This window comes from Rhincodon typus, chromosome 7, assembly GCF_021869965.1.
Source record: "Rhincodon typus isolate 14 chromosome 7, sRhiTyp1.1, whole genome shotgun sequence".
Taxonomy (NCBI): domain Eukaryota; kingdom Metazoa; phylum Chordata; class Chondrichthyes; order Orectolobiformes; family Rhincodontidae; genus Rhincodon; species Rhincodon typus.
Window position 1 is genome coordinate 80,297,943 of NC_063338.1, and position 12,832 is coordinate 80,310,774.

General features: G+C 41.7%; 1 protein-coding gene and 1 long non-coding RNA gene across 12 annotated transcripts in view; one reads left to right on the forward strand and one right to left on the reverse strand.

Annotated features, from left to right (window-relative positions):
- LOC109915678 (RNA-binding protein 43-like) overlaps positions 1 to 4,406 on the reverse strand; it is a 63,085-nt gene extending 58,679 nt beyond the window's left edge. Inside the window, exons 1-2 of one of the 11 annotated variants that reach the window (XM_048599167.1) lie at positions 4,303 to 4,406; positions 833 to 1,045 (exon numbers count right to left, since the gene is read on the reverse strand). In XM_048599167.1, the coding sequence (XP_048455124.1) occupies positions 833 to 1,025 (193 nt within the window). In that variant the 5' untranslated portion in view covers positions 1,026 to 1,045; positions 4,303 to 4,406. Of the gene's footprint in view, positions 1 to 832; positions 1,046 to 1,259; positions 1,450 to 1,565; positions 1,675 to 2,249; positions 2,480 to 2,961; positions 2,997 to 3,061; positions 3,084 to 3,802; positions 4,021 to 4,172; positions 4,283 to 4,302 lie in introns of those variants that run through there. The other 10 variants (XM_020515336.2, XM_048599161.1, XM_048599162.1 and 7 more) reach the window with 10 other exon arrangements.
- The window catches only part of LOC125483514, a 73,646-nt gene extending 67,607 nt beyond the window's left edge, over positions 1 to 6,039 (forward strand). Inside the window, exon 4 of the long non-coding RNA XR_007262475.1 lies at positions 3,824 to 6,039. This is a non-coding gene — a long non-coding RNA (uncharacterized LOC125483514). The remainder of the gene's footprint in view (positions 1 to 3,823) is intronic.
- Positions 6,040 to 12,832: the final 6,793 nt, after the last annotated feature.

Consider the following 12,832-nt stretch of genomic DNA (forward strand, 5'->3'; position numbering starts at 1 on the left):
AATTGCTTCTGAAAAGGTTAATATTGAAGACTGCATTCAGCTTCACTCATTCTGATGATTTCATATAGTCTTGAGTGGGGAAATTGGGAGATTAGCTTTGGATCTCAAAAGGGGACAGATGTGTTATCTATGCCTCACAATAGTCTTAATAACAATATCTAACTAGATAAAGCAACTTGTGTCTAATTGCTATCACCCAATAAACTACACCTTGTTAAGTCTTCTTATGGAGACTCACTAGTGGTTGCTCCTCCTCCTGCGGGGGAGGCAATGGCCTAGTGGTATAATCGCTGGACCGTTAATCCAGAGACCCAGATAACACTCTGGGGACCTGGGTTTGAATCCTGCCACAGCAGATGGTGGAATCTGAATTCAGTAAACATCTGGAACTAAGAATCTAATGATGACCATGAATCCATTGTCGATTGTTGGGAAAACCCAATTGGTTCATTAATGTCCTTTGCGGGGGAGAGGGGGGGGGAACTGCCATCCTTACTTGGTTTGGCCTACATGTGACCCCAGCCCCAAAGGAATGTGGTTGACTCTTAACTGCTCTCTGGGCAATTAGGGATGGGTAATATATGCTGCTTAGCCAGTGACGCCCCTTATTCCAAGGGAAAAAAAAACTGTAAACCAAATAAGCCATTAGATACAATCAAGGAAAGAGAAAATCATCTTTCTATCCACAAATAGATCATATACCTATGCTTACAACATCAATTATGTACTGTGAGGGAAATTCACTTTGGCTTTTGTAGGCAGCACCATGAATAACTCATCCATGTTTTGAGGTGTATAAGATTTTCTTTGACTCATGGTTTTGGAAACATACCTTCCTCCTTTTCAAAGATGATATAAGCAATACCAGGGTCACTGGTAGGATAGGAGACAAATTCCACCTCTCCACCACCATTCTTTGGCCTCAAAAAATGAATGGTGAGTTTGTCAATCATCACATTAATGGGAAGAACGTCTTCAGGAAAGCCTGATACAGCGATGGTCCTCTCTGCCAGGTTTGATTCCATTCCCTCAAGAGCTCTGGGCACTGCAAAGAAACAAGAAGCCTGTAATTCAATGTAATGTGTAAATCTGGTCATTTCAGGGTTTGCCTCCAATAAGTTAACAACTGTTGCAATATCACATATTTTTCACTTAAACACACCATTCATTAGTGTTTTGTGGTAGTCAGATCTGAGACTAAAACTGACTGTAGGAGAGATAAATGTTAGATACTTCTGAACTACGATTCAAATAGATACCTTGTGCCTGTATGGTTTACAATACAATATTATTCAGAAACATGGTCAAATCCCTTAAATATCCTGGTAATACTAAAGTGATTTTCTGGGCCCTTATGTTGGGCAGTAAGGCGTGGATAAGTCAGATCAATTTTGAAGGCATCCTAGTAAACCACAAGCAGACAAGGCACACCCTAGGCCCTGATCACAAAGTTTGTTCAAGGTTGCTCACGGTGATAATGCACAACCACATTCCTGATCAACTTCAAGCTGAATTTGGAATCTCATATCACTGTGACTGTCTATTTCCACATAAATAAATACTACCAATTCCCACAACACTCCATTCCCCAAATATCATTTCCAGTGACTCAGAAATTCACATCTTTTCAGCTTCAGACTTTTCCAATGTTCTGCTTAATGGTGAATGCCTGAAACTACCCTGATTCATTGTGTCAGAAGTCACATGACACCAGGTTGTAGTCCAATAGGTTTATTTGAAGTCACAAGCTTTCAGAGCACTGCTCCTTTGTCAGGTGAAACCTGTTGGACTATAACCTGGTGTTGTGTGACTTCTAACTTTGCCCACTCAGACCAACACCAGCACCTCCACATCTTGATTCATATTGGACAACCAGCCACAAAAACCCAGTCCTGACGAAGGGTTCTGGCATGAAATGTTGACTTTCCTGCTCCTTGGATGCTGTGCTTTTCCAGCTTCACATCTATTGACTCTGGCTTCCAGCATCTGCAGTCCTTACTGTCTCCAAGTCACAAAAACCCACTCACCTAATCATTTCCAAACTCTATTGCCTCCCAGTTCCCCAATGTACAGGCTTTTAAAACCATCATGCATAACTTCAAATTCTTCCATCATCTAATCAACATACGACATTGAAACCTCAAGTCCAACACTGGTCAATGTAGATTTCTGTCAATGACAGAATCTTCAGTTATCTCTTCGACAATGCTTTTGCCAGTTCTACAAAAGTACCTCTTAATTCTTCTTACCTATAAGCCCAACTTTTTTTTTGTGTAGATTGAAGTATTTTGCTACATTAAGCAAACTACATCAATGCAAATTATCACTGCAATTCCAGCTGAATAAAATTTGAAAAGTCAGGTGAGCAAAGGTAGCCTAGGTGATGAGTTGATGAGTTGTTTTTGGGATAGTTGGTTTTTGGAGCAGCACATTCTGGACCTGATCATTGAGCACTTTATACTAGACCTGGTTTATGCAATGAGATATAATTAATTAACAACCTCACAGTGAAGGTGTCCCTAGGTCAAACATAACAAGACTGAATTTTATACTTAATTCAAGGGAAAGACAAGTGGGTCCAGGACTACTTTTTAAAAAAAATTAAGTATGGACAACATTGAATAAAGTATGTTAGCAAATTACAATAAAGGATAGGTTAATACAAATGCAGTAAGTGATATTAAGGGGATATTTCAGAATACACATATACAATTACCACAAAATCATTTACAATGACACTCAAATTCCCCACCATATCATCCAATTGTTACTTAAATGGCTCCTGCGTATCCCTATTTGACTACTGTCTTGAATGAAAGATTATAACAGAAAGAAAATCACTAATTAAAACAAAATCTTTAGCACCTCATGTCTCTCCTCTAAAGAGTAATATAGTCACTGTTTAAGTTTTGAGGAAACCTAATAAAATATTATTTAAAAATAGGATCAGTAAAAGGTTACAGCATCAAGGAGGCCATTATCTTTGCGCCAGTTCTCTGCAACAGTTGCTCCTATGGTCACATTCTCTCTTTTTTTCAAAAATTTTGCATTTATACAGCACCTGCCATGATCAGTGAATGTTTCAAAGCACTTCACTGCCCATTCAGTACATTTGAAGTCTGGATATTGTCATAGTGCGAGTTACACAGTAACCAGTTTCTACAAAGCAAGATCCTGCAAGCAGCAATTTCATGATGATCTGACAATCTTTTTCTTAATGACATTAATTGAGGGATTGATGTTGGCAAGAACACCAGGGACAAGTACAATACACACATTTTAAAATCGTGTACTGAGATCTTTAACATTCATACGAGACTAGGTGGGGCCTTGGTTTAACAGTTCATTCAAAAATGGACATCTCCAGCTTCCCCAATACTGAGCTGGAGTGTAAGTCTCAGTTTTTTTTCTGTGTTCCTGTCTCTCGAGTGGGTCTTGAACCCATAACTTTTAACTGACTGTTAATTGAGCCGTGATGCTCGGCACTTAAAGAGTTAACTTCCCAGTTTCGGATCAATAGTTGAAATTTTCCCAAAGGAAAGCTTTACAGGATGGACTAATCGGATAGCAGCTGTTAAAAAGAGACAGCACCAAGGTGATGGGCCGAGGTCCCGATTAGCATATTAAATATTTGTTTTTGCCGGTGGGCCAAAGTACAGCGAAGAAACAAAACCGAAACTAAAATCAAAAATCGACGGTGCAACTGAAAACTCAAATTATTTTCACAAAGTCGCCACGTAAACAATGTAGAATCTGTCCGAAAATTGCAAAGGAGTTTTACATCCGACTAAAATCCATTTACTTTAGTGTTTTTGTTTTAAAGGTTCTGCATTTGATTCTGTTGAACCTGGATGGTCGCCGTCTGTCCCGGACCTGCACACAGACACTGCTTTCTACATACCGCCCTCGCTTACAATGCAAGCAGTTCCCCGAGCTATCAGCGGAATCCCACTGCAACTCAGTCACATTGCAATCCCTGCTTCAACCTTCTTCATTGCTGGGTCGAAGGGAAGCAGCGCCGTGCAGGCTGGGACAAGCAACCGTGCATTTTTTTTTATTACAGGAAGCAGTGAAGACTGCGAAAGAGAAGGAAGCCAGTGTTCGCCAGTATTGCAGTGATAGTGCCAACAAATGCCTGGAAATTGCTGCCGAAGAAATTGACTAGATCTTACCTCTGTCAGAGACCCTCCTCGTCCAACTGACGCCTTGCTCAAAACCGATCACATCTCTAATGATTTTTTTTCCCCCTGGAACTAATGAAAGGGCCTCCATGACCTGAAACGTTAATTATTTCTCTCTGACCTGATGAGTGTTTGCAGCATTTTCTGTTTTCATTTCAGGTTCCAGGTGTATTTTGCTGTTGCCGTCTCGTGTTTAATTGTGTTCAGTTTGCACTCTAAAATGTCTCACCCCATTCTGCCAGTGGAGCTAGAATAGGCGATTTAGCCGCTGGAGCCTGCTCCGCTATGTAATACGGTCTTGGTTGATCTCATCTCAGCCCCACTTTCCTGCCCACTGCCCATAACCCTTGTAGCCTGTGACTAATGTGGTGCTCTCTATGGTAGTGAATTCCACAATTTAGGCATTGTCAGATTGGCAGATGTGAATGAGAGTAGCCATGGGACTCAGAACTAGAATGGCATGGGTCACACCAAAACCTGTCCACAGTCGGCAAGCCACTTATCAGAAGTGTAAAGGAACACATTCTACTTGCCTGGATGAGTGCAGATCCAACAATATTCCAGATGTTCAAAGCCATCCAGGACAAAGCAGCCCATTTAATAAGCACCCTGTCTACCCTTTTCAGCACACAACCCCTTTATCATTGATGCACAGTGTTACCATCTACACAATGCACAACAGCAATTCACCAAAGTTGCTTCAACAGCACCTGCCAGATCTGAAACCTGTATCTTCCAGAAGGTCAAGGGCAGCAGACACATGGGAACACCACCCCTGCAAGTTTCCCTCCAAGTCACACACTATCCTGACTTGTTACATTGTCATTCCTTCACTGTCACTAGATCAAAATCCCGGTACTGCCTTCAAAGCAGTACTGTATGTACCTATTCTCCTTTTGACTGCAGCAGTTCAAGAAAGTTCACCACCATCTTCTCAAGGGGAAATAGGGAAAAACAATAAATGCTGATGTAACCAGCAATGCTCCCGTCCCATGAATAAATAAACCAGTTTGGACCTATTATGACCTCCGGGGACTCATATTTGAACCTTCCAGCCCAGTTATAGATACGTCAGAGTACAAGTCCATAGATCCTGTAAGGTGTTAGTACAGGTACATAGGATAGTGAAGAAGGCATTAGGGATGCTTGCTTACATTTGCCAGGTTGTAGAATATAGACACAGAGAACTCTTGTTTAAACCTTGTTATGCCACAGGAGGAATACTGTGTGCAGTTCTGGTCACTGCACATTCGGAAGCATGTAATTGCACAGATGGTGCAGAGGAAATTCACCAGGATATTACCTTGAATGGAAAGTCTCAGTTATGAGGAGAGACCTACCTCATATTGGAAGGCTGGGTTTGTTTTCCCTGGAATAGAGGAGACTGAGAATGGATCAGATTGGGATATACAAACTTATCATAGACACGGTAGATCATGAGAATCTTTTCCCCATGACAGGCATATCTGAGCCAGAGGGCATGTTTAATATGACGAGTAAGTAGTGGATCTGAGGAAAGAATTTTCACCCAGAGTATGGTAGAAATATGAAATGTGCTGTCTGAGAGGGTATTGGAGACAGGTACTCTCACAACATTTAAGAAGCATCTGGATGTGCACTTAACACACCAGGGCAAAGTGGGCTATGGACCAAATGCAGGTAAATGGGATTAGTGTGGTATGGTGTTTGTTGGTTGGCACTGACATCATGGAAGGGCCTGTTTCTATGTATGACTCTGTGACTCTTTGCCAAAAGACCCATGCCCCAAATGTTCAAGTTGTTTGTTTGTTGATATTTACAATAAAATAAACGGTGCCTTGACATGGCATTATGCTATTCATGGCTTTAAATTCATAAAGAAATGGTCTTCTCATTTGGCGCTAACAACTAAAAAATCATATTTGCTATTAGTTATCTATGCGCTAAACATGACCCATTGCCTGCAATGTTAACAAAGAGTGTTGTCAAATAACATATAATTGATTAGCCAGATCTTTGTAATTTCACATCTTCAGGGATGATTAAATATTGGTTATGCTTACTATCAGTTTGATTGCCAAGTAGAAAGCTCTGGTTAGACTACACTTGGAGGATTTGATTGGACTTTACCTTAATAAGGAAGCATTGGCCTTGGAGGAAGTGTAGTATTGGTTTATCAGAATGATTCCACGGACACTGCAAGTTGCAAGGAGACATTGAGCAAATTGGCAATGTATTCCTTGGCTAAGGTGTGATTCAGTCAAAGTCTTCAGGAGATTAAGATGAACAGATATGGTAGATAGATTTAAACCATTTCTACTAGTTAGCAAGCCAGGGACAAAGGAGAATAGTTTAAGAATTAGAGCTAGTCCTTTCAGGAATGACACCAGGAAGCATTTCTTCACACAAAGGGCGACAGAAACAATAAAAAGCAATTGATGCCAGAGCAATTATTGATTTTAAAACTGTAATTCCACTTTGAGGAAATCGCAGACCAGGAGATAAAGTTACAAAATAAGGAGACATTCATTTAAAACTGAGTTGCAGAAGAATTTCATCTTTCCAAGGTTAGCAAATGTCTGGAATTCTCTAACACAGACAGTTATGGAGACTAGATCACTAAAAGTAATCAGAGGTAAATACATTTTTGAAATATGGAGGAGTTGAGGACTGTGAGGAGTTGAGATCTCGGGCAGATCAGCTATGATCTGATAGAATGGCAAGGCAATCTTGAGAGGCTGAAAGGCCTATACCTGCTCCTATTTCTTATATTCTCAATAGATCTTTGCTGACAAAACCTTGTAAGGGGCATGGGCAAAGGGGTTTATTTGGAGTTAGGTAACAGATCAACCAAAATACTCTGTGAATGTTGGAAAAGCATTGTGGAGTGAAAGCCCTATTCCTGATAAATGATTCAGTGATCACTGAAAACAAAACATGCTGGAGATCACAGTGGGTCAGGCAGCATCCATGGAGAGAGAGCAAGCTAATGTTTCGAGTTTAGATGAGTCTTCATCAGAGCTTATATGAAGTGTGGAGGGGGCAGCAGTTATGGATTAGCAGAGTGCTGAGGGAGAAAGGCTCTTGATAGTGCAGATTAAGTGATCAGAATATGAGAATGACAGAACAATGATGTGCCTAACTGCCACACTAAAAGAACAAACAGTCCCGCTAGCATCAGGGGAGGGGAGAGAGGACATAGTAACAGAGAATGCAACAAGGAGAGCTAAAAGGAAGAGAAGAAATGGGAGGTGTTGGACTCAATATCAAGTCCAGAAGGTTGTGAAGTGCCTAGTCTGAAGATGAGATGTTGTTCCTCCAGTTTGCACTGTGATTTACTGGAGCATTGCAGCATGCCGAGAACTGACAAGTGGGCATGTGAGCAGGATGCTGTGTTAAAACGATCGGCTACAGGAAGGTCAAGGTCATGCTTGCGCAAGGACCGGAGATGTTGTGAAAAGTGGTCACCCAGTGTGTGTTTGGTTTCTCCAGAGTGGGCCACCTTGGGCGCAGTGAATGCATTGAGCAGATTGAAAAGACTGTTTAGGCCCTTGGAGAGTGAGCAAGGAGGAGATGAAGGGGCAGGTGTTGCATCTTCTGCAGTTACATGGGAAGATGCTGTGGGAAGGGGGATTGGTGTTGATGGTCGAGGAATGGACTAAGGTGTCCCGGAAGGACCAGTCCCTGCGAAATGCAGACAGAGGGAGTGAAGGAAGATATGTTGGTGGTGGTGTTGATCACACTCACATCTGGATTTATCAGATTCCCGGTTCAAGTTCCAACCCAGGACTTAAAACACTAAAGTCAAGGCTGAAACTTCAGTGCCACACTGAGAGAGTGTTACAGTATCAGAGATGCTGTTTGTCAAATGAAATGTTTAACATGCAAAGGTACCATGTGCCTGCTCGAGTGAATGTAAAAGATGCAAAAGATTTATTTCAAAGAGCTGGGGATTTTTCCCAATGCCATGGCCAATATTTATCCCTCGATCAATATTGTTGAAAACCGATTATCCGGTCAGTATTGCATTGCTTTTAGGAATTTACTGTGAACTTGTTGGCTGTCATGTTTTCTATATTTAAACAGTGAATACATTTCAGAGGTACTTCATCAGCTGTGTTTTGTGATGTCGAACTGTCATGAGAAGCACTTCATGATTGCCAAGTTTTTTTCTTTCTTCCCATTTTCCTACACTCTAAAATACCTACATTAAAAACAATATATTCTAAGCTGCTTATTAACATGAAATATGCCAGGCATCATCTTTGCCCTGGATTTGTAATCAGTGTGTTATTCCCAACATTATACCTGGTTATAGTCCAACAGGTTTATTTGAAATCACAAGCTTTGTGAGCACTGCTCCTTCATCAGGTGAAGTGCAGGGATGCGCACAAGCACAGGATATATTGGCAGAGAGATAATAGCAAGAAAATTCCAGGTAATTAAGATGTGTCAACAGATAAGTGCAATTGAGAGTGGGTTGTCAATTAATCGGTTCATAGGTCATTCCCTTTACTTGCTATTCAGCTGTTGACACTTTACTCACACCATTAACACTTTTGATCACCTGTGAAGATTTGTTATTTAGCCTGTCAATAGTCCACTCACACTATTAATTACCTGGAATTTTCTTGCCATTATCTCTCCGCCTATATGCACTATGCTTGTGAAGTTCCCTCCACTTCACCTTACGAAGGAGCAGCATTTCGAAAGCCTGTGATTTCAAATAAACCTGTTGGTCTATAGCTTGGTGTCATGTGACTTCTGAACTTGTCCACCGCAGTCCAACACCGGCACCTCCACATCATCACTGCCAACATTGTAATTAAAACCCAGCTTTTTCTATTTTCTTACTGACAACGTGCATGGAAAATACATTTGGTTTAGTAACGGGGGATGCCTTATCCATGATCAGCTGACAACGCTACATTAATGAGTGGCCTGTTAAACAGCCTCCCTGTCAAACAAGGAGATTGTATCACGGCTACAACATTCCTCCCCAACTAATCACCATTCACATAACATTTCAGAGCAAAAAAGCACAAGGTTCAAAATTAAATTGCAGTTTTAAATATTTCTTATTATTTTGGTTTCACTTTTGAAAAAAATCTCTGGCTAAGTTTATTCTCCCGTGTAAAGACACACAGAAACAGTATTTTTCATTTCTTTATTTGCCCATTAACTTTATGCACAATGATTTTCTCATGGCATTTTGCAAATTATATATTCTTGCCAATGTAAAGGAGAATGGGTATGAAAAGCCATATTACCCCTTGCACATGACAGGTAAAAGCACAACCAGAATGCATTAATACAGAACGTAAAATATCTCAGTGCAGTGATTAAATTAAATATACATATATAAGATAAAATCGTGATAACAATAATCAAAGCTATTATTGGAGCATGGATAAAATGTCTGGCCAGAAGTGACAAAAATAATCTATTTCAACAGATAGAAAGGTAAGAGTGGCCTTTAAAAGAACATGCAGTTCAGGGACCGAAAACCAAAAGACTATATTGTTTCCACGTCTTCTTCAAAGTACACTGTTAGAGATTGATTTTTTGGGACATATTTTATATTCTCAACTTCACCACCATGGTTGCTTGGTTTCTGGAAATGGATTTCAAGCTTGTCCTGTAATTCTTCCTCTTCCAAGACATCCTTGATATCTGATATCATCACAGTTCGCTTGCAAATTCCATTAAATGTCTGAAAGAAAATTGGAAGGATGAAGTTTGTCACTACAATGAGTTCTTTAAAAGTATTGGGATAACATGCTGGGCATTGTAATGTTAATAAATTCTGACTGAATCCTGCAACATTGTACAGAAATGGACTAGCAAGTTCCCATGTCTGACTAATTCTATAGCAAGATGCACTTCTGATCACATAATCATGGCATTGTTAAGAATGCTTCTCTCCAACTTTGTAACAACCCTGCCTGACCTTAACCTTCTGCTAGCTCATCTGCTGCTGAAACCATAACTCATGCATTTGTTACCTGTCGGCTAGTCTCTCATATTTTGCCCTCCTAAGCTTGAGGCTGTCCAAAACTCTCCTGCCCAGGAAATCTGTCCCTCTATCTCCTTTAGGCTTGCTGAACGACACAGGCGCCCAGGGTAGCAATGGTTTGACATTATGATTTTTACCCTTGTTCTCAAATTCACCCTAGTCTTGCCTCTTCCTATCTCTGCAATCTCCTCCAGGCCGCACAACCTTATGTGGTGCATGTGATTCTTTACTACTGGCACCTCTAGCGCACCTCCAATTTTAACAATCCATCACTGGTGGGCACGCCATCAGTTGTCTTGACTCCAGGTTTTTGAGTGCCTTCCTAAGCCTGTCCAACTCAATTTTCCCCTTTAAGACACTGCTTAAAAGCTCCATCTTTGACTGAAAATATCAGTTATCTGACCTCATGTCACCACACATGGTTCTGATAAGTCTTTGTTTTATAATGTTCCTGTCAAACGCTTTGGAATGTTCTATTACACTGAAGGTGTCACTTCATATATTAGCTGTCCTGTTGTGTTATCTGATCACAGCCAGGGTGGAAAATGAGACAATTAACTCAAACATCCCATGGAATGGGAGGTTAAAAAGAAAATCATACAGGGTTCCCTCCATCTCCATTTAGAACATAGAATATAGAACAGTACAGCAGTACAGGCTGTTCGGCCCATGATGTTGTGCCGACCTATTGTCCTACTCTAACATCAAACTAACCTGCATACCCCACATTTTACTATCATCTATGTGCCTGTCCAAGAGTCGCTTAAACGTCCCTAATGTATCTGACTCCACTACCACTGCCGGCAGCGCATTCCACGCACCCACCACTCTCTGTGTAAAGAACCTACCTCTGACATCTCCCCTATACCTTCCTCTAATCACCTTAAAATTATGCCACCTCATAATAGTCATTTGGCGGAGGATGTGAAGACTGTAAAGCAGGATTGAGTTTAATCATGATGTGCCCCAAATTTTTGCAACCTGCCAACATTCCCAATCAAAACTCACATCCCACAGAGATTCTTCCACTCTCAGAGGTGGCCAGCCTGGAAGTGAGAAGACAAATTAATTTGGCGGGATGGAGGAATCTCAGAAAACTGCTGCCTTCCAGCCTGAATTAGAAGTCTAGGTAGGAGGCTGATGTTCCACCGTGCAACTGCAATGTTAATTAAGGCCCTTACACAGTTCTTTCACGTCCACTTAAGGGCCCATTCCTCCTGGGCTGCAACTGTTTCTCCTCCAGGCCCAATGTGAAAGAGGTAAACCAGAGCAGGCAGATTGTGGGGGTGGGGATATCTGGATCAGCACAATGGCTGACTGAACATCTGGAAGAGCAAGTATCTGCTGAGGGCCATCCCCTACCCTTGTTTCCAAACCCCTGTGCTACCGAAGCTCCAGAAACTCCTGGACCCTCAACAGTACCCACATGAGAATGCGGTCATTGGGCTGTTGGATGTCATCCTGGCAGCAGCCATGGCCTTCACAGTGATGCTACTGAATGCAGGAGCTGCCGATCTCTAATAAGCTGGCAGTTCTTGCCAGGCAGAATATTCAGACACAGGAACTTGAATTCAAAGAAAGGTCTGTTGTTGCCCTTCAGTATCCTGATTACAGGAAACTATAGTGGACACACTGTTAATAGTCAGGTTGGGTGTCTTGCTTTTCTTTTAAGAATTTTGCAAGAGTAGTTTATAATTGATTGCCTGTGGCATTGTCATTAAAATTTGGCTGGTTTAGGAGGACAGCAGTGCTGTACCATGAATGATATACCACTCTATACCACTATTTGAACCACATTTCTCACAACCATGGTGCTCTAGTGGCCCCAAGGCTGAGTTTCCAACTCCATTTCCTCGCCTCCAGCTTAATTTCATCATTCTTCTCCACTCCTGCTTCTGCAACACTCAGCAATGCATTTGTTACCCTCAGATTCAATTACTTCCATGGTCTCATGGCCATCTTCCCACCTTATACCCTCAGTCAACTTACCCTAACATCTTAAATGGTCTGGTTTCAAATTTCATTCCTGTTAATTATAGAATCCCTACAGTGTGAAAGCAGCCCATCGAGTCCACACCGATCCTCCAAAGAGATCCCACCCAGACCCATCCGCCTACTCTATCCCTGCATTTTCCATGGCTAATCCACCTAGCCTGTATATCCCTGGACACTATGCGTAATTTAGCATGGCCAATCCACCTAACCTGCACATCTTTGGACTGAGGAAGGAAACTGGAACACCCGGAGGAAAGCCACACAGATGCGGGGAGAATGTGCAAACTCCACACAGACAGTCAGCCAAGGGTGGGATAAAACCCAGGTCCCTGGTGCTGGGAGGCAGCAGTGCTAACCACTGAGCCACCAATACATCCCTTGGGAGAGTTCTCTGTATTAAAGACACCACATAAATGCAAGTGATTGATGCTTGTGTTCAGAGTATATTACTCACTAATAAAGTAAATCTGCGGACATTTTAATACTGTTTCAGAGATAGTAGGAACTGCAGATGCTGGCGAATTTGAGATAACAAGGTGTAGAGCTGGATGAACACAGCAGGCCAAGCAGCATCAGAGGAGCAGGAAGGCTGATGTTTCGGGCCTAACCCTTCTTCAGAAAAATGAAGGGTCTAGGCCCAAAACGTCAGCCTTCCTGCTCC